Source organism: Lepisma saccharinum, chromosome 15 (genome assembly GCF_977018435.1).
Source record: "Lepisma saccharinum chromosome 15, izLepSacc3.1, whole genome shotgun sequence".
NCBI lineage: Eukaryota > Metazoa > Arthropoda > Insecta > Zygentoma > Lepismatidae > Lepisma > Lepisma saccharinum.
The window spans coordinates 38,006,833-38,029,443 of NC_139243.1; the positions used below are offsets into that span (position 1 = coordinate 38,006,833).

At 36.9% G+C, this 22,611-nt stretch overlaps 1 protein-coding gene across 22 annotated transcripts in view; it reads left to right on the forward strand.

The window, feature by feature from the left end:
- Rbfox1 (RNA-binding Fox protein 1) overlaps nucleotides 1-22,611 on the forward strand; it is an 886,300-nt gene that overhangs the window by 842,653 nt on the left and 21,036 nt on the right. For 19 of the 22 annotated variants that reach the window (XM_083136853.1, XM_083136859.1, XM_083136855.1 and 16 more), the window contains 2 exons: nucleotides 9,411-9,464; nucleotides 18,819-18,911. In XM_083136853.1, coding sequence (XP_082992979.1) covers nucleotides 9,411-9,464; nucleotides 18,819-18,911 — 147 coding nt within the window. The remainder of the gene's footprint in view (nucleotides 1-9,410; nucleotides 9,465-18,818; nucleotides 18,912-22,611) is intronic. The other 3 variants (XM_083136860.1, XM_083136865.1, XM_083136864.1) reach the window with 1 other exon arrangement.

A 22,611-nucleotide genomic window follows, 5' to 3' on the forward strand; every position in this document is an offset into this window, starting at 1 on the left:
ACGATAGCTGCAGTTGTAACCACTAGCGTAAGCAGGATATTTTTTTTGGTGGGGAGGGGTGGGATTATAAAGGTAGATATTGCATAGCTGAATTATGGGCGGACGACGGGATATATTATAAAATATTTCGAAATTATTATTTTAATATTTTTAAAAGATGTTTAAAGACATATGGTAATCCTGAATCATTTTAAGGGGTGTTGCATTTACCACTTGTTTTTTTTTTTCCAGAGTTCTTTGCGTGCTTTCATTTGAAAATTGGATTTCCTCAAAATTTCGGGAGGGGCTGTTGCCCCATCAGCTCCCCCCTGCGTACGTCAGTGGTTGTAACAGAGATCAATTCCTTACATTGCAATGCTAGTCATTAGTGCAATCACAGCTTACTATAGCAGGCTTCTATCTTAATTGGCAGTTATTTTCTCCCGCTCCCCCCCTCTCCCTCTCTCTCTCCCTCTCTCTCTCCCTCTCTCTCTCCCTCTCTCTCTCTCTCTCTCTCTCTCTCTCTCTCTCTCTCTCTCTCTCGCTCTCGCTCGCTCGCTCAGTCTTTCTCTGCAGGACATTGGCAGTATTTGAATTGTTTTGCGGGCGTATTTTGAAGCAAAATATACTGCCCTTTATCTCCCTGTCGCATTCAGTGCTGGTGAAGGGATTGCGGTTGATGTAGTTTTGCCAGTTATTGGGAAAAGGGCAAATTAGTCAAGCCGCAGTGCATCTGCTGCCAGCGACCGGTTGTCAGAACTCGACCAACTTTCCTGCGGGGATAAGGATAAAGAATGAATGGCGGAAGGTAAAATATTGTCTGATCGATGTGAAACTAGGTGACGTGGTTCTGTAATTAGTACATGGTTAGGAACGGTCCGGAGCTGTGGTTGCGGCACTACCTGCAATGCTTCATGGAACCTAATTAATGACGTGCTCTCTCACGGCTGATTGAAATTACGTGCAAAACCTACTGTGACTAGCTCTTATAAATATGAAGTTAGTCTCGCATGCATATAATTTGGTGAAATATCACTTAATTTTCTTGTAGTTTCATAAATGCAATGTAGTTGTGCGAGTTAACGTTTCATGTATATAATTAGCTTATGTTCTTAGCCTGCAATTTACCATGAAATTGTTTTCTTTCCCTAGTACAGTATCGGAGAATACCTTTGCCTAATGTAGATCATAGTAAGTAGGGGAAGTTAAAAGAAATTGCGCAACTCGGCTGATTCCCGCCCTATACCAGCTAACTGTAGACCAGGCAAACGAGAACAAGTCTCTGCGCAAGAAGTGACTCGAGACAGCTCCACCAATGAACAGTGAGAGAAGTTGAAAGCATCAGAAATTTCAAGGCATTGCCGTAAAACTGAATTGAACTTCCGTTTTGGAACAATCATCTGGACGTACCGGGATGCAAATAAGATGGGCTTTTCCAAATGCAGGCTCCCGAGAACCGAGCTTCGAGATCGCTAAGTAATCCCTGGCTTGCGCGCTGCCCTCCGCTAATTCTGGATCCTCCAAAGCAATAAAAGAACGCGCTCCACCTGCGAGACCCGCCGGCACGAAAATAAAACAACTTCTTAAACATAGAGGCAATCGTTCCCCTTCGCCTCGGCGATAAGATTTTCAGAAGTATTGGAGGAGGAATTTCTTCTCGCGTCGGAGAGGGAAATGGCCTCTCCACTCGCCTTCCTCTCGAGGGCCGGTCGCCGACGGAGCTGAATTATGGATCCAGGTCGGGTCTCCACTCGGGAGATTTCTCCATCCGCCTCTGCGTTGCTACACTGGGTTGCCTCCCTCTTTCTCTCCCTCAGGTTTCGAAAATCACTGTGGAAAAAAAGACCGCCATTTTAATCACCCCGACCTGCGGAGTTCACCCTCGCAGGCAGTGCCAGTGTGTTCAACTTTACTTACGTCTGCAGTTCAGGGGGTTATCATTTGTCAGGGTGCTGGTTTTAGACAAACACTATTTCAGCCTACAGAAACTATTCGGAAGGGAATTCGAAACTCTGCAAGGATTTTTCTACGGCACTACAAAAGAATGTATTTCAATATATCTTTTTGTATTATTAGTTTCGCTTTTCTAACTTCTCAGTTAATCCTGACAAACACATATTTCTCTTGTTTTACGTTGCTTGCGGAAATCGCGACGACGAGGAAGAAGGATGAGTTCATGAAATGGCTGATGGGACGCAAAAGATGGAACTGAACTAATACAAGGAAACTTCCAGAATCGAACCACGAAGTTATGTTTCAGAGGATTCCAAATTGCATATTTCAAAGCTTCACGTTGAGTAGAGTGCGAAACTACTAATTGGCCATCCTCATTAACATCATTGCTTCCTCAAGAAGAAAATTTCCAAGCTGGGAAAGCTTTCTCATATGTTGATCTCTCTAAATTGCGTATTGATCCGCCGCCATAAAAAAAACTATGGAAAAAATACGAATTTATCACCAACATTGTAGAATATTGGTAAGTAATTGATAGGATTTACTTTTCATTCGAACCCAGGATGCATAGTTTTATAGTGCACAACTTTGTTGGATATAATCGTAGTGTATCGACTAACTTGTTAGTTTATCCAACCAATCTTTCAAGGATTCGTAGCATCGAATTGAAGCCTCAATTAGAAGAAATAATACGCGATCGTTTTCACAACTGGTCTGGTGGTTCCGAATTCAGAACGAATCATATTCCACAGTTCTCATTGAATTTATGACGTCATCTCAACACAACAGTCTTGTACAGTCAGCCAGAGAATAATAATCTTATCCTACTGCATAACGTTCAAACAAAGAAGTTCGTTGCGTGCGGCGTTGCCTTTTGCTTGCTGTCCTTAAAATCAGTGTTACCACAATCCAAGGACACAATTTCCTTTGAAACGAGCAAAGTCTCCCTTCATATAAAGAAATCATCCACTAAGTAGTAGTAATAGCAGCAGCAGTAGTAGTTGTAGCAGTATTTGCATTGGACCGTGTTTGTAATTAAGAAATATGTCAAACAAATTACAAGCTTACCTCTTAGCTAACGGACATGTCCCAGATTCTAACCCTGGGCAGGCTTTTGTGTTTACTACACTCGATTCGTAAGTTAATTATTCATCCTAATAGTTGCTATTATCCGAAAAGCAACGTAAAATTAACTAAATAGACATAATTTTCTCGTACTCAAAGGAGTGGAGGGGCATCCCCGATGGCGTAGCTGTAACGTCGTCGCCTTATAATAAAAGAGACCCGGGTTCGATACCCGGTGGAGGCATGTTGCACAGTGGTTCCGATCCCACTTTAAACTGTAGGTCCAGTCGCGATTAGCCTATTTGTGCATAAAGTGAACTTATAGCAAATCAATCAAAGGAGTGGAAATGAGAACTAATAACAAAACATTATTCATATGAAACTGGAACCAAATATAACCTGTAGTATAATCTACGCTAATATTGAGTCTTATGTCCTCAAATTTCCATGAAATTTTGGTGAACCAAATTTCCCTTTTCGATTGGAATTATGTGTTCCCTGTATAAAGAGAAATTTCCTTCGTGTGGCAACACTGCTTGAAATACTTCTGCAGAAGAGAATTTCGCTGACAGGATATTACAGTGGAAAACCTCAAGGTCCATTTCAGGGACTGCCGCCATCCATCAATGTCCAGGGTACGTGCCTGTCAATTAAACCCAGAAACTCTGATGTTGGCCGTTCTCAGTCCACAGGAAGTTCTTCGGACGAGGGAGCAATTCTCTAATGAGCTTTCTTAAGAAATGAAGAACCCTCTCCTGTATTACAAATCCGCATCGCTCATTCTGTTCTGTCTGCTGCTCTGATTGCATCCTCATCCTTTTTGGACTGAATTTGATTCTTGAGCTGAATTCCAGAAAGATAATTTGTGGTAACTTGGATATTCGTTCTTGTTCTAGAAGTTTTTCTAATTGATCGATAAAGCTGCAGACCGTCAAGTTTATTTTTTTGTTGATCTTGAGAAGATTTAATTGAGGCTTGGAAACAATTCATCGTGGAACTCATTTTTTTAAAAAAATTACTGTTTGAACTTGTATTTCAATATACATATATGTAGGCTGTAGAAACTGATGTTTTTTTGTTAGAGTTAGAAATCATTTTTCCTCACTGAAATTATATCTTTAAGAGATTTCATCATGGAAAATGTTTTTCTTTCTCGTTTCCATTAGCACATTGTGTGAATTACAGCCAGAAACACAAAATTTGAATTCTTCCCTTCGGTCGGTGTGTTACAGACTAAAAGGTTTTATGTGGCATTGACAGTAACGTCTCTGCAAATACTGTCAGATACATGCCCCCCCCCCCCTCCTTGAATGGCGTTTCTTACATAACTAGTGGTAACTCGAAAGAGTTGATATTATAGGTTATGTTATCAATAAACATTAAAGTGCTGTTCAAGGGTTGATATACTAAATAGTTTGTAGTCTGTGCGAAGCTGCACGGTTATCGATGTTCCACTGGTTTATTCTCTCTGATTTATATATATATGACTTGTGTTCGTCCGAGCAAATTGGTCTAATAAAATTCTCGGAATAGAAACTACAATGTTCTTCATTAATCCAACAGATATTTCACCAAACATAGGTTCCATCGTAAGTCAATTAACCTTTTTGTTATTGTTGACCCATAAAGTTGTTGCTGTAAGAACGGGTAAGCCTTTCTGGAAGATTGTGCAATTCCAGACTCCTTGTTCCTATGAAACAACGCATATCCTTTCCTTTCCCCGGGGACACATGCCATCGTTTGAAGTCAGGGAAACGCAGGGTTTCTTCTCTGTAGGAGGGAGCGAATTGATTCTGTGGGTCCCCTACTTACACACATTTCTTCGCTTGATGGAAACAACACGAAATGCTTCTCTTGCTAAAGCCTTTACGTGTTTTGTGGAAATTGAAATTCATGCTCCAATTGCGATCGGATGAAGGGGAATTCTCAAGAAACAAAACTAGTTGACTGGCTTCAGAGAAATCCTCTCACTCTTCCCGGGAGACCAGCGCTGTCTTCCCCTCAGCCGAGATATTTGGAGGAGACATAGATGAATGCCCTAACTGTTTTTCGGGCTGCTTCTTATTCAATACCTTCGCGTGGTATTAGCGTCCAATAATATGATAATAAGAATGGGATAGTACTTTAATCTTGTCTTCGAGGTGAGAATACAGACGTCCTCGTTACGGTAGAGCAACTGGGTGCGAGGCTTCTTGCGTTTTCAAGTACCAGTTTCAGGTAACAGATACTTTCTCAAAGTATTGGGAACTGTAACTATATTTGTTTCGAACAAGTGCATCATGTAATTTTTCAAGAATAGATGCTACTTGAACTTTCAAGCATGAAAATTAGTGTTACTTGTACCTCGGGAAAAGAGCAGCGTATTACTTAACTGAGCTCAGTTCCTTTCTTAAAAATAATTTTCCACAGACTGGAGGTTACATATACACCAGAGGCGTATATTCGGGGCTATCTAGGCTATTTGCGAAGCCCAAACTCAGTGACCAAAATACAGAAAAAAATATATATCAGAAAATGTGCATAAAATTGTTCATTTCAAGAAGAAGATGAAGCTAATTTCTTATGAGTTGGAAACATTGCCCGCTCTCTTTGAATTCGGGAGAGGGGCAACTCCACGGGGGTGAGGGGCAAGCGTGACAGGGCTACCACAAAGATCACCCGATCAATGTTGCAAACCAATTTTTCCCAGCATGTAATTTCCACAGGATCGGGGAATTTTGAAGCCAAATTATCGCAGGCAAGGGGGAAAGTGGCTGAACGCTTGCAGAGGAGTTGAAAAAGAGGTCGTTGACCTTCAAACAACTAGAGATACAGTGGGGGGTAGAAAATTGTTGGCTTACCGGGAATTGTTTATGAATGCAAATAATTACCGATATGGCAAGGACATGCAGTTCTAGTCTAGATAGCGTCGCGTGGTCTTGGTGCGTGGATTTTATTTAGAGGCAGCGTGTGAATGCAGTAGTGAGTGGATTGTATTTTTGTGAATGATATGTGCTGTGTTGTGTAGTGAACTGAAATGAGGGACATGATTAGCAAGCTGTCTATTGGGCTTACGAATGACAATAAGCTCCGAATCGTTGTGGATTTTTCTTGTATGTCCACTTTATGAACAGATAAGCTAATGGGGATCGGACCTACAGTTAAAGTGGTATCTAAACTACCATGTATCGAAATTGGGACCCCTTAGTTTCAAGGCACCGACGTTACCACTGCGCCAACAAGGAGTATCCGAACTTAAAATTGTGAAAATAGGTAGGTTGAAATTTTATTTTTATTCTCGTATATAGGCCTACATAATGTTTCACAATATGGGTCTCTTATTTATACAAATAAGAATGAAGTTCTTGAAATCCTTTCCTTACTGACAGTAAATTTCCATGTTTTATTTATAAAGTATATAATCAGTCACATCACTTCAACCCGCCACCCCAAATGAGTTAAAAAAATATTTAAAAAACACCCACCATTCGAACACTATGATATGGTGCGATAGCCCAGGTTTTTAACCCTGTATACGCCACCGATATACATGAAATTTTCTTAAACTGGCTGCTATATTCTGCAAGAATTGCACTACATGAAGTGTGGGTACAGTCGCCACCATCGCTTATTAAAATGTTCTCCTACATGGAGTTTCACACTGAAGTGATATGCCACGTACGACATGTAACTTTGGTGTAAAATCTCTATAAAGGTTCTTACGCGTGCAAACCGAAGGACATAAACTCTCATGTAATAACAGTGCGTCTCCTTGTGTACATTCCAGAAACAAAGAACAGTGGACATACAACCAAATGGCACATTGCATAGCGTGCTTGGGTGTATTTAAATGGCTGACAAAAGGATCTTTTGTTTCACGTCCAGTTTGATACATTTCAGAAATTCAGGTAGTAATAGCATCAGAAAGGAATGTGAAGAATATAAATATATTTTTGAAATATTCATTTCAATTCGCGATTGAAATTAACCGATATGCCATCTGGTGGGACTTTCAGGAACTAGTCTAAGTAGGATACGTTGTGATGAAGTCGTTTAAAGCATGGGGAATATGCGAAAGAGGTTCATGTTTTTGTGTGCTCTAAATCGTTTTATGGGTCAGAACAAATGAAAAATTTTCATGTATTTCCACCCCGTGGAATCAACAAAATGAAATTTGTAAATAAATCAGGGGAAACGTAATTTATTGACAGAAGATTGGCATGGGGAATAACACTGTAATTCGGCAAGGAAATTACGAAGAATGCACAAGTCTATTCACTTTATTTTTCGAGAGATTGCCATGAAAGTAAAGTTTTAAGTTGTACTTTATACAAAAAAAAAAACACTTTCTCTTTTTCGAAAAGTCATGAAGCGTCTTACCCAATGCATTCATGTATTATGTATGTGTGAAATTTGGAACAGGTGCAAGTCGATTAAGAGAGAATATGAAAATAGTTTGAGAATGAAGGAATGTCGAATGTAACCAGAAAAATAAAATGGAAATGCTAATGTTGCTGCTTCATTCAGTACGATGTCCTTTCTCAGTGAGAATAGCCTGGTCATGAAATCGTGAATATTATCGAGAAAGAACTGCAACGATATGTTTGCAATTTTCTCCTGCCAGCTTTTCAAGTATAGGTCAATTTCAATTTCTTTATTTTCAAATAATTTCCGAGAATCCCAGTTACAACATGAGGTGCAGATGATACAGCACTGCTTTGAAGAACCAGTGCGTATACATTATTTTCGTCTGCGTTTTCCCTGTTATTTTGCCTATCATAATTAAATGCTTCGTTCTCATCACAGCTTCACCTTCGTTAGAGTTCCTGGAATTTACATCGCATTCGCAATATTTAAAAATATCGCGTAATTTAAACGTTTCTCCTCCATAGCAGCCATGGCAACACGCTGCTGTTTCGTACTACTGCAGAGTGTAAACAAAGAGTTATCCTACTTAGAGCGGCCATATTGGAAGCGACGCTAGCGCTCAGGTGGTAATTTTAATCGCGAATAGACTATGCATTGCGCCATTTTTTGTATTTTCGGTTGCTTCGTCGTGGGGATTGGGCTGTTTATTCTAAGTTTACCCCCCCCCCCCCCATAAACTAAACCATTTTTACTCGATACATTTACGAGGACGCGACTGTGGTTGCAAGAATAAGAGTTTAAAGCCAAGTGTGTGTGTGATTCGTAGGGCCACTCATTTTTCACGAAGAAGGTAAGAACATGTCTCCAAAAATGAAAGCGTAGTATTGAAAATTCTTTAATTTAAGTTTAATTTAATTTAAGTAAATTATTTAAGTTGTTTCATGCATTTGAAAGTTTATTTTAGTGAAAATATATATAAAATGTATTTTATTTTATTTTATTGGCTGAGAAAGTTTGCTGATTGTTTACATCCGCAACTTCGACAGTGAAGGACAAAAGCATTGGTGAAGTAGATTGCAACCTGGCAGTAGTCATTTTACTCTGCTGTGATCTGCTACTCCACCCTCAGGTTCGCTTTTAGAAAAATACGCCCCGTTTTCACGTTCTGAACATAGCTTTCACATGTTTGTTTCCGAAGATGCCACACTGCACACCTGACCCATCACCGTATACACAACCCTTGTAGGAAGGGAAAGCTAAGAAAGAGACGTCAGAAGTGGCACTCTTTCGACTGTCATTCACAGCTCGCAGGCTCCGGCGTGTCAGTACTGCGGTACTTGCCCCTCTCGCCCCCCTCGAGACTTGCTCTGTGTCGGGGTATCGATCAGTTTGCGGCCCGAAGCCTTCTCCACAACCAGAGGCAACTCAATGAGCAAGCAGGCGCTCTCCGATCGGGCCTCTCATCCCCGAGTCTGCACGTGTTCGCCGCAAAAACGGAGGAAAGAAAAAGAAAGGGGTGAGAAAAAGTAAACGAAAGGATGAGCATTGGGAGTGGGGACTGAAAAGACTAAGAAAAGGAGTAGGAAAATACTTGAAGGGAACAGCATTGGCAAAGAAAATGCAACCGACACTTTACCGTAACTAGAAAAATTACAGCGAGGAAAACTAGCACCCAACTCAAATTTTATGCATGTCGCTTTGATTGTATACTACGGTTGGATCACAAATCATGACTTTTTTTTTCGCGAGAATGCAGGAGCGGAACAAAAATTCGGAATATAGCCTACAAATGGAATACACCTTATGGAATTGAACAATGTATGAAAAAGGCAGCCCATGTGCAGCAGAACATATAACAGAGATGGTTCCACACTTTTGGCTTAATCTGTAATATATATATTGTTGGTATCTTTTTTGTAATATTACAAACTTTGACTTTAAAAATATATTTTATGGATTAGAAAAATGTACTTATGAAGGCTATAAAGACAAATCCCCACTTCATTGTGTATTTTTTGTCTACATGCTGTTGGAGGTCTTCACTTATGTCCTTTTTTTTATTTCAGCAATTTGGTCCTATTCTTGACGTAGAAATAATTTTTAATGAAAGAGGCTCTAAGGTAAGCAATTTTCCACATTTTTTGTTTCTTATATGCTTTGAAAAAGTGCCAGTTAATTTTTTTGGCAAGAATAAAGATTAATTATTTAAATTTAAATTTTTGAACTGTTTTGAAGAAAGGAAAATTCAGTAAATGATATCTTTGGAAGAAATAAATACAAATGCCATTTTCTTATGTGTAATAGTAAAATTATTTATTAAGAATGTTTCAAATCAAAACTTTGTGCTTTCCACAACAGTTATACACTTTTTTTTAAAAATTGAGGCATTAAATTTGCATGTTTCAATTCCATCTGAAAAAGAGCATGTAATTCCTGTTTTCTCATTTTAAAAATTTTAAATAAGAATCTTATATGATGGTATCATTACTATACGCATGTTTACAAGTGTGTTAGTCTTGTGTGGTTCTATTTTTTTAAAACATGTTTTTGGCTTTCAAGAGTGATTTACTGTTTACTTGTTCTAATTTTTTTCTTTTTCCTATGTAGGCGTTTGTGCAGACATTAATATTTTATACTGTTTATCTTTACCAATTTCCTGTAGAACAGTTATCTTAGGCGAATGTTGTGTCAGCCAGATCCCCGTTTTTCGAATGCATATTATGCTATGTATTCATGAGCATTCAGCAAGTAACCATACAAAAGTCGAGCAGTAAATAGGGTCCTGCTTTTCTAAAATCTTCACATGTGAAGAGTATATTTTGTCTTAATGTTTTTTTCCCAGTGCAGAGCAGATAGAGTAACCCAATTTCATGTAGTCAGACAGCATGCTTCACTATTCGAATTCATCAGAAATGTCCCAAGTGCATGATGCTAGTGTGAAGTTCAATTCATTTGTGGTGCAATTTATTTATTATAATGAGTATCTGGCCAAATGTCCCATTCTCAGCATAATTAAAATTACCACTTGAACCTTGTGACTTCGTCTTTTAAGCAACTCATTTGAATATTTCCAGTAAATTTGTGATATAAACGACAGCTGTGAAGATTTAAAATGTAAATCTCATTGCTTTTTACCTTGCTTGTCCAGCATGTCTATATAGATATATAAAAAATGAGAAAGTAATAGTAAAAATTCACCAGACATTGAAAATGTTTTTTTCGTAGCTGCATCTTCAGTAGGAAAAGGAACCTACCATATCTGAAATCTCATCTACGAGGGTTGGGGCATAACTCGTGGCAACTTTTTTTTCTCTCTCTCTTTCGCGAGAATGTGGGACCGGCACAAAAATCTGAAATATACAAATGGAAGGGGACAGTGTGTGTTATTGTGGATTGTATGAACAATGCAGATTATGAGTACCAGTTGTAGGATGCAGAAGAGAACAAAACATCCTTAAATATAGAATCGTACCACATGTGTTTGCAAGTCAGAAAGTATACATTAGCTTTACAGGAACAAAAGAGGAGCATACTATGGTAGAACACCATTCCCCACAGTCTCCACCAGCTCTCTGGCATTTCTCTCCCAAGGAATTGCTATTTTGATACATGAGAACTGTTCGCGGTGAGGCACGGCGGTTGACTCAACAATGAATTACCACTGCCCCCTGTACAATAACCGTTCATCACATTGCCATCTAGTCACATGTTCACATACTCCGGGACATTTGATCATATTATGGTACTGTGGTTTAAATTTGAGAAAAAATATAGTTGCCATGACTTGTGTCCCAGATCCTTACCTGTAACATCTGTGGTAGCTTTTACCTGGCTTAAACATACACAGCCCTCAACGTGAGTGCCCGCAACTACCGCTCTTTCACCCAAAACCTAAACTTCACTGTCGCTCTCCATATCAAAAATCACAATACCCCTTTCAACATCTGCTTCTAGGTAGCGATCATCCACCCTTTAACGCAGTCCACCAGCACCTCAGTACGAAAATGCTTCAAGAGAGCCTACAAATCAGCCATGAGTGCAACCACACCCTCTGGCTTGAATAAGGCCACACATTAACTTCCTAACCATCTACATTGCTCCCAACATACACCACACCTACCCTACCACTAAATTTTTGACTAGCCTGACAATAGAACCACGTTTTCCATGCCATGTGTAGCCTGGCAGCCTTGTAGATCCAACTCTTATTTCCATTTCTGTCCTCTTTCACCTATATCTGAAGATGTGACCTGTGACTATGAAAATATAAACATCCCCATTGTCTGACGAGTGCTTCCTATTTTCTCAGTTTTTATATTAGCTCTTCTTGCACTACTTCCTTTCACCCGTTGTATATATATATATACACACACACACACACACAGGGTTATTCAAAATGAAGCCTACGACTCCTAAACATTTATTGTAATAGAAGCTTACACATTTGAGAATTTACTTACAATGACACAAGTTCTCGATGTGTGCTCCATGCGTAACCCTACATATGGCAAGGTCATAGTCAGATTCAACCCATAATTTCTACAGCATCTCGTGCTTTTATGCTTGCAAATGACCTCACCCTCAATGAACCATTTATACTACTTAATTAAGGTGGTAGTCCTTATTGAACTCGTTTCGAAACAATCCTTTCACTGCAACAATAGTTTTTCCATAATGAGCAAGCACACAAAAAACTTTCTCACGGGGGGATGTCATGTTTGCACTGAACTCTCAAACCATACTGCATCCATATGTTACCATCTGTAGGAAATTTAACTACACTTTTCTAAATAAACTTTAATTACTTTTTGCAAATATTATTGAGATCTTAACCCTGTGTATGTATGTGTGTGCGCACGTACACCATCTCCCAAACTTATTTCAGATGTTGTAGTGCTTTGATATAATAATTTTAACATCACAAATTTCTATAAACTGAAAACATAATTTTGAATTTCTATATACTTTGTACACGCTAGTAAAAAAAATACAGAAAAATGAAAAGAGAAAACATTTCTTACTTTCTTCCAAAAATTCTGTCCGTTAAAGTCAAGAATCACTGTGCCATTAGGTGTGATCAAACACCTGATTTCCATTTTGAAACTGTATTATTAATTGAATCCTCCAGCAAACAATCTACAGTGAAATTGTTCATATCATGATATTAACACAATCTAGAAACTATCATGTGCACATCATTGATCAAGATGCCCAGCTTAATTACACTGCTTATATGCAGTAAATACTAATTGTGTTCCTATTTGTTATAAGTGCCTATGTAATTCATGCCTAGTTCTTTCGTAAATTCCGTGATTGAATATTCTGTATGTTTGTATTTTAAATATTAGAGTATATTTTATACAGATATGAAAATATTGATATTAATATTGTGTGAATTTTTCTTAATTGTCAAGTACTTACTGAGCTGTTACTAAATAGTAATGTGTGTCAAATAGCAAAATATGCTTATATGCAGCATTTGAATTTAGCAAACTGAAGAAGGGGGAAACTTCAGAAATATCTTTCTTCCTGACTTATGTCATTTCAAATATTGGCATTATAATGACAGCAGCAACGAAGGTTATATAATTGTAGCTATGCTTGTTAAAAGTTACAACCCTTTTTTTTTTTACTAAAATTTCAAATTTGTATAAATTTAACTTTAAAATTTCAGGATATGCACACTTTTTTTTTTACAAAGATTTGATATGCCAGTAGTACAGTTATGCAAATTTAGTTATGATAATGATAATATTTTGATACAAATTAACTAGGATAGTACATATAACCTCAGAGGGGCAGAAAATTTTCTCCTTCTGTTTGGAATGAATCTAGAAATGTTAACCCTGGAAAAAGAAACCAGGAGAAGGGTATTTCCCCTTCTTCTCCACTTAAATTTGATAACTCATGAAACATGTCTTTCAACAATACAGCCTTGGAGGAAGAAATGTGTTTCTTAATGCTTGTGATCATATGTATGGTGTGTTTAATAAGAATTTAGATTCTTCTTACCACATGGAAAGAATTACCCGTGGGAGATTTCTCAACCCGATGACCTTCAGAATGAGTGTTTCTATTTTTTGTTAATGTTGCTCTCAAAAATGTTTTCAAAATTGTAACTCAAGCTGCAAGAGTTTGAATTTGCAGCCCTTGACTGGAACTTCTCCTGAGTACTGATGTACTTTACACAGAGCATTATTAGGGTCACTTTACTATTATCTGATCACTTCAGTTGACATTGCATATGCATTTTTGAACTCTTTACTAATGGATAACTATATTCTTGTAATTATTCAGTAACAAGCTATGCAACCTCTGTTGAGCTCCACATATGTCTGTTGTGTGTGTTTGCATCAATGTTCACTACGTTATCAGTTATGAATCCATAAACGTAAATTTGATCGCAAATATCTTAAGGTAGAAGCAACCTGGAAATTGCGTGCCAAAGTCATACTAGATATTGTTTATATCTTGCTGAATTAACTTTTCAATAAAAACAACGTACTCCTGTAACATAAAACTGAAGTACAAGGAAAAAGACCCTATTGTATTTTAGAAACAATGTTCATCTGTTTAACATTTTACACTGTTACATACCTCTCTATGTTCAAAGAATGTAAGAAGCTAAAATTACAGCAAAGTATCAAAGTTTTCATTATTGCATTTTTTTAATGAAAGTTTTTAAAGAAACTTCAGTGGTGAGCCCAGGATACAGTGCTGGCATAAATAAGACATTCCTCCATTTCCTTTATCAATCACACTTCCATTTAAAATTGCTGGGCATGCCACTGTATATCCTGTTTTATGTCTTTCCAATTGGTAGAATGAAATCTATAAATGCTTCGGTATATACAACTGACACCTTTATTATACAAGTATTCAATATGGCACTTTTTTTTGGATCTTTTTTCACATTTGAAGTTACATTGCATACTTTTTTCACATATTGCATGTGATTTCACTCGGTAGCCAAGCCCCAAGCCTTATATTTAAAAAAAAAAAAAGAAGAAAAAAATGTACAAAAAGTTGTTTGGTATATATCCGAATGACTTTCAAGGTGTACTGACCTCATGAAATGCCATGCCACCACCACAGGTTGTGTTCTATCAGACAACCAGCATTACATCTGAGTTTCCATTGTAGCAAACTAAAACTACACTTTGGAGAATGGTCATGGGAATCTTATCCCATCCCTCTCTGCAGGATTTCGAAAGACCAGGGAGGGTGCGTGATGCCGATGTTTGAGACTTTATTTCAAGAGTCCAAATGTACAGAAATCCACAGGACTGGCATCAGGGCTTTTCAGCAGAATGCCCTGAAATGGGATAACACAGATCCCTATTTCCCACACCATCTTCTGATAAAAGTGGAGATAAATGCACCGCAGCGAGAGACTCTTTTATGGATGATAGTGTTCTTGGTGGAAGGAGCCATATCCACCCTCCATCTCATTTTGGTTTGGTGGATTTTCTTGGCATGCGATTTGCTGAATTTCTGAGTACAACAGGCGAATTTTGTGGGCGAATGTTTACCAACAGGCCCCTGTTGTGTGCGCCAGGACACTAGGTCTTTCAGTAAGTCATTTGGATATATCCCAAACAACCTTCTGTAGACATTCTATTAAGAAAATATTATATTTTTGTATGGTAAAAACATACTCCTTAATTGTCATTTCACTCATTCAATTAAGTATGCATTGGTAATATTTTGTTAGAGTTGATTTTCCCTTTGCCTTTTAAGAAACGAGAATACCACATTTGCATGTGCATGTGTTTCTGACATCTTGTCTGTCATGCCATATATATCGGAAACCACAATAACTAGTAGTAATATGGTTGTGGAACAATGAGATTAATTATGTTCACTGGCTTAACAACTTGAGCCATAGTACATTAGTAGCATTCCCTCAAAAACCTCTGATTACATATCGTCAAACATGTCATGCATTGAAGTATGGCAAAATTTGAGAAACTCTTATCTGGAAAATTTAACTTAACTTTCTCGTCAAGCACCTCTCTCCAAAATTGATCTATCAAATCAATCAATCTTGTAGACTAATAGGCTTATTTAATTACAATATGCTAAATGATTTTTACATAACCCCAAGACTAACTTCAAAGGAATACAGATCACTTTTGTGTATCCATACACAACAGCTAACCCATTAATAAATATGACAATGTTCGTAGTATACCCTGGAGTAATAATTGGTTGTGCAGTGTGAATACAAAACTGAAGGAATGGTTTTTGAACAATTTAACGTTTACTCTCTTTCTCTCTCAGCATTATAATTTATGAACAAACAATATAATGAGAATATGGTGCAGGAAAACAATCCTGAGAAGTTTATTAACTATATATTACTAACAAGAAAAGCAAAACACCATATACATATCAACTGATGAATCTGACAAGAAACTTGTTAGATAAATGTATAGGCACCATGAGTGCCTTCCTGATAACGTTGTGCTTAACTTTATTGCCCAGTATCCAAGCAGCCTCAGCACACTCTCCACTCACTGTAACATTTTTTACAAAGGCCCAATTTATGGAGTTCTACAAGTTATAATCATGTAGTAGAATCTTCAGGAGAAACATCTCCAAGAGTTGGATAATAAATAACAGTGGCAACATGTCTAGTTCTCAAATTACTTCATTACCAAAGCCAGATCCTTTAACGTTCCTTGGACGTATTCTCTTAGCATGTCCGCCTCTTGCTGCCACACGTATGGGAGGCGTTGTACGCTCTTTATGATATCTGTATTCCTACAGCATGGATATTGTAGTATCTGGCATGCTTCAGTTCCACTCAAAATGTCTGTTTCATCTTGGCCAATCACAAGGCCTCGTATCAGAGAAATGTGTCCCAGTATTTCCCACTTCCAGCAGTGAAGGAGATTCTTCATGGAGGCTGCACTTGCATCATGCAGCCCCACTTTTTATCCACAAGTGCTACTTTACTTGAGTAACCATGTCCTTTTGCACTTCAAGGTAATGCATGCTAATACATAAACACACCATCATCCAATCCATGCAGTTTGCATAATGTAGGGTGCTCCCGTATACTTTAATGGTTTATTCTCTTGCCTTTGGCGCATGTGATCTGAAGTTCAATAACTTGTGGGGCCCCAAATGTTTCAGTGCCTCAGCATCTTATGCACAACCACATCAGTAGCAGTGGGTTTAGGTCAAGAGAGCCAGATAACAGCCAAGATAGGTGTTGTGACTGCATGATACCCAAGAAACATGACGGTTGGCAAGCTGTTGCCCTTCAAAGGCACCCGACAGTTGTTAGCATGTTTCAGACACAGTTTCGATAAGCGGAGTGCATTTCTCAGATGCATCTTTCAAAGCAGATGTGACAGGTTTATCAGATGGCATGGTGAGGAAGAGAGGTTAATATTTGAACAACATTTATTGGGATTCAAATTGGAGAATATAAGAACTCCCTGAGAGATTGCTGATTTCATATGTAAATAATTTTACTAATGCTCTGTAGTGGATCCAGAATATGTTGTCATGACGGGCTTCCTTTTGTTGCCATTCAGGCCTCCCCATTGCCTTGGTGGAGGGAGTACCCTGTTTATAAGTTTAGTGATGTTTTGATATCACATTGATTTTTGGTCTCAGATGTGGTTTTGTTTTGTTCCACAAGTTGAAAAATCAAATGACAGCCATTGAGCAATTCTAGATTTGGCTCGTGAAGTGATTTAAATTTTCACTCTTGTGCCCATTTTAATGGAATGCCACATGTTCACTGAACATTCATGTATTCACTTTGTATCTTAGGTGTGAATTGTCTGCAGTATCAATTTATTTATGTTAACATGAGGCATTCTCAGTAAAATGGTCATTACACGAATACACAGCTCATGCAAACTGTTGAAATATTAATTACTATTTAAGATATTGTAGCATATACAAGATAGTGCAGTTGTCTTTCAATTCAGAAAGAAACTAATTTTTTGTGTACTTTAAGAGTCTGTTCTGAAAAATGTGTCATATCATACAACAGGAAATTATAAACTATCATATTCGGTGTGAGTGCGTTAAATTTGAGGCCTGATCTTTAAAACCAAGTTTCAACAATATGCCAGTCACGTGTACTTCGTTGAGCACATGTAGTATCCATAAAAGATTGCAAGCTGATTATACTCATGGTTAGAGCAAAACAAATCCCACTCGATAACAACTCTTTACTTATTAACCATTCAATGCACAATTCATTAGAAATAGTAGCTTAACTTCGGTACTAGTCAACAATTTGTGTTTGCATAATTTTTTCCGATGCTTAACACTCAGCCTTCCATTTTGCCTGGCTTTCTAATACACATAGTCTCTTTTAGTCTTACATCCTAATAATGATCTAGCTAGTTAATCTATGTGTTCCATAGAAGATATTACATTATCCAAAAAATTAATGTTAAATTCAAGAAATTGAAGGTGCATTCATGAGAATTTATCATACAATGCATAAATGCAATGTGGAAAGCACAAAGTACATGTATGTAGATATGAGCATATATAACATTGTGTACAAATTTGTCTTGCTGTTTTTTTGTCTGAATGATTACTGTAAAGATTTTTTAAATTATTTTTTTAATGAGATCCCATAATGACTGTTGCTTCATGTTGATGCAGATTGCTTTTCTTGTGTCAGTTGTATTTTTCTCTAAATTGGCACCGTGGGACTATGTAACAAAATGTAGTTCACTATGATGTTCCACTTTACTACAGCATAGTGTCAGTGTTGGAAAAGACTTCACTAATATGTGTGAGAAGCTGTAGAAAGCATGAGGATTTGTTTCAGCTAGCAAAGAATTGTGTGGCTCGATTCATTTAAAGGTTTATGGTCTCTGGCACAGTATTGTATATAGACTGAGTTTTTTCAGCATCCAGTCTTGTGGCTTTTATCACAGCTTAGCTTTAGAAATATCAAAAATCACTCCTCACAATTAGAAAACCATGCTGAGTGGAGATCTATGTGTATTTTTTTTTTAATTGTCTCTAATATTTGAAAGCAAAGTGTGTTTAATGGTATTTTTCCAGAGTAGTAATCTAGCTTCTTGTTACTTTTTTCAGTCATGGTTTACCATTATTAAGTATGTTCTTCCAGATCATTGATTTAAGTAGCCAAGGCTTAGTCCATTTTTCTGGCATGACATAAAGATGGCTTTGCCTCACACCTACACTGCAGGCCCGATTGTGTGTCATATTGTCCCTGGTGTACATAACACCAAGGATTTAATGTTTTCAATGATATATCTCACTCCTTTTTTAATTAAAATAATAGTAATCCTGTGATTATTTGATCATTACTTATTATGATGGTTGATGAAATGATTATGTAGCATTTGTATGTGAAAGTTTTTTGGAATCTATACTGTATTGACAAACATTATTTTTCTTGGTCATATTTGTTGCACGATTTTTACCGACGCGATTTAATGCATGTTTTGTCTGTCTGCATGCAGGGATTCGGTTTTGTAACATTCGCAAATAGTGCTGATGCCGACCGAGCACGAGAGAAGCTACACGGCACCGTGGTTGAGGGAAGAAAGATAGAGGTGTGCATGTCTTTGATTTACATTTGTGGTAGCACTCACTGTAATTTTAACTGTAACCAAAGCTGTAAGAATAGATATCTTTTTCTGACCTTCTGTTCTCTTACCTCTCTCATGCCCATATGCTATTTACCCATGTTGATTGTTTGAAACCTTTCCCTCATTATAATTATCTTTTATTTTAAATATAAATAATCCTCCTCTTGCTCAGCAAAGCAATGTCAAGCTAGCATAGAAATACGTGAACTTTTTTTTGTTTGTTCTTTTTTTTTTCACCCAGTTAGGCTTTTCCCATTGTCTTGTTGGGGACTGGTGTTGTTATATATAATATACACATATATTTAAAGATAACCAGTAGCATTCCATACTGTAGAAAACAAGGTGCTGGGATGATTGTTGATAGGGGCTGATTTGAATGAAGTCTTGACAGCTACGCATTGTTTGCATTGTTATGAATTGTTGTTCAATCTTGTTTGTTTGTTTGTTCTTGGGTATCTTTATTTTTCCAGGCTTATCCCCCCCCCCTCCTTGACAGTGCTGTGTTTGTAGAAGTGATTGTTGAGCCTGGATTTTATTTCTCCTGTAGAAAGCTTGTATTCAAATTAAAACTAAAAACTGAAACTTGTTTTATGCATATTTTAACCTTAACGCGCACCTCTGGGCTTGCTTTCTTCCTCTGCGTTTGACATTTCTTTGCTGAACATTGCTGTTTTTTACTTGTTAGTTCATAAGTATAGTAGGCTAAGTTAATCTGATTGAGCAAGATTTAGAAAACAATAGTTATTAATTTTCATATTCACTATTTTATCCTCCCATGGAGCAATTGCTATAATATATATTTTTGGATTACACGAGAGCCTTGCTCGATCAGAAGCATAGTGTAAGATATTTTTTAAACTCAATATTCCAATATGTATTCTACTCTACTTCTCTAGACGGCCATGTGCCGATGAAAGTGTTAAACCGAGGGGAGCCGAAGAGGTAAGGCATGGTATGGATGAAGTGTTACTTCAGTCTTTGCAAGGTATATACACACTCACTCACTCACTCCAGTAAATACATTGAAATGAAAGAAATGAAAACAGACCAAATCATCTAGCCTTTATGCGTGTGATGAGCTGTTGCTGTCTTTTCTCTATTTTCCTAGTAGGGAAAATGTCCTTTGGATGCTGCTTTGTGGCATGAATGTTTTATTTTTTCCCATTTCCCCCCACTGAAGTCTTGTTTTATATTAAACAAAACACTCTCTACTCTAATGCTGCAGGTAGGGATTGTCCTGCCTCATATAAAATGTCCTTTGTTGTTGCACTTCTGTAGTAGCCATGGAATGTTATTGCATATTTTTCACAGCTGTTGTTTCATTAGGAAGGTAAGTTGTGATGATTGCATTTCAAACAAAGCAAATTGTTGTTGGATAGATGAAAAAGTGCATGCAGTAGCTGTACCTATGAAGGTTGAATAGCACTTTTAAATCCAGATTTGCTCATGATCACACAAACACTGAAGCTAAATAGTAGTAGAATGTATGTTTCATGTAGTAGAATAATTGTGGTAGAGATATTATTTTTAAATTACATAATTAAGAATAATGTGTTACCGATTATTTTATGTATGTCAACATGTTTGTAGTCAGCTGATTTTAACATGTTATGATTTCATAAATATTGCACTCATTTAAAATTACCATTGTTCAGTGTTTTTCTAATAAAGAGAATAAATAGATGAGCTTCATAAGTTTTCTCCAATTGCATAAGATAATGACAATAGCATAATAGAAAACGATGTGTTGAAATAAATTACATTTTAATATTAATACATTGTAATATGTAATATACATATTACAATTCTGTTAAGTCAATAGCACATAAGGTAATATGCAAGCTAGAACATGCACTCTTCATGTTGTGGAACTTGAACACAGTAAGATATTAACATGCAAGATATTAAGAATCAAAGAAGTACATGATGATGATGATAATAATGATGAAAAATAACTTTGTTTAATATTTTTAATACCTTAGATTGCACTTGATGTACCTTCAGATTAGCCATTAAGAAATATTTATTGGTGCTGCTACAGGCTTGAAAATTATATTTTAGAGAGGAGCTGTATTGAAATCAAAAATATATTCAATAGTTGATAAATAATGTTATATTGTATGAAGTTAAAACTGGCAAAGGACACAATTGGAAATTTTTAGCTTAAGATCAAATTTTGTAGATTTGTTATTCCTATTCCAGCTTCAAAAATAAGCTTTTGTTGCACTTGTGCAATATTAACATTGGTGTTTTATATATAGTTCAGTATTAATGATATTTACATCTATAAAAATTTGTTGGTAGTAATCAGAATATAACAAACATTGGTTTCTAATATGAAGTATATTTGAAAATTTTGTATTTGTGCGTGGATATGGATTCAAAATACAAATATGTACAGCACACTCATTGTTCAAATAATTCTGATGCACTTATTTTATGAAGGATAGTTAATAAATAGGCCACAAGCAGTTATAAAATAGATAATAATAGTAGTTAGTTTCAAAAGATGTCAGTAGATTACAGTACATCCAGCTTGAAAACAGGGGTAAAGGTATGAAATAAATATTGACATAAACTATGCCATGCAAAAATGACTACCAATAGCTTGATCAACCTGTGAATCTTGTAGAATACACAACAGTAATTTGTTCTTTTGGAATCTAATGACTGAAATAAGATAGTCTGAGTATAAATCCACACTTTTTAAAATTGTACAGGAAATATGAGTGCATGTGGGACATCTCATTGCAAAACATAGATGGAACACATCTATTTTGTCGAGGTGGGGATGGTATTGGGTAACAAGTGCAAGGAGGGGGTTTTATGGTAGGTTTCTTGGTGGGAGCTTATGATGCAGCTCAGGATATTTGTTTAGTGACCAGTGTGGAAGGATATCCACGGTTCATCAAGGCTTGGTGTAGGTGCCAGTTGTAGTTCTGTCGGGAGGTGGGTGAAGTGTTGAAACGTTATCCACTAAAATCCAGGGAGAATGGGAGGGATATTCTTGGTGTGGATGGGTGTTAATGCAAATGATCCTTAAAGAAAGTATTGTGGAAGCACATGTTCAAACTTGCATCTCGTGGAAAGAAATTCATGAATTCACACTGTTGTCCCAGTATGAGGAACATTGTAATGATGATGTCACTATTAAAAGGATGTGTTGCCATAGTGCCAGGTTTCCACTATTCAAGAAAAATCAGGTGATATTAAAATACTATTCCATGTGCAAAGGAATACTTAAACTGGAGCCAGTTTTATGCTCTGAAAGTATGCTTCAAGTATTGTAGAATGAAACATTCTTATCAATTTTCATAATTTATTATGTAGATGGATGCTTAGTAAAACATTCATGCAGGATGACTTAGTGGACAAAATATGTGACAGTAAAGGTTAAAGAATGCTTACAAAATATCACTAGCAGATAATAAAATTGGTGCTTCATGAAGAAAGGGAAATACTGGTAGCTTGCTATTGTGTGTGGCAAGAGAACATAATATCAGAGCTCGTTGTTTTAAACCAAATTAGTTGTAGCCCTCCTTGTGAAAAATAATTTTTAACAAAAAATCTAGCTTTGTATATTTGCCTAGATATATATGTTGTGTATAATATGAACACACTCGTGCATGAATCTACAGTAAATGATTGCTACAGAAGTGCAACA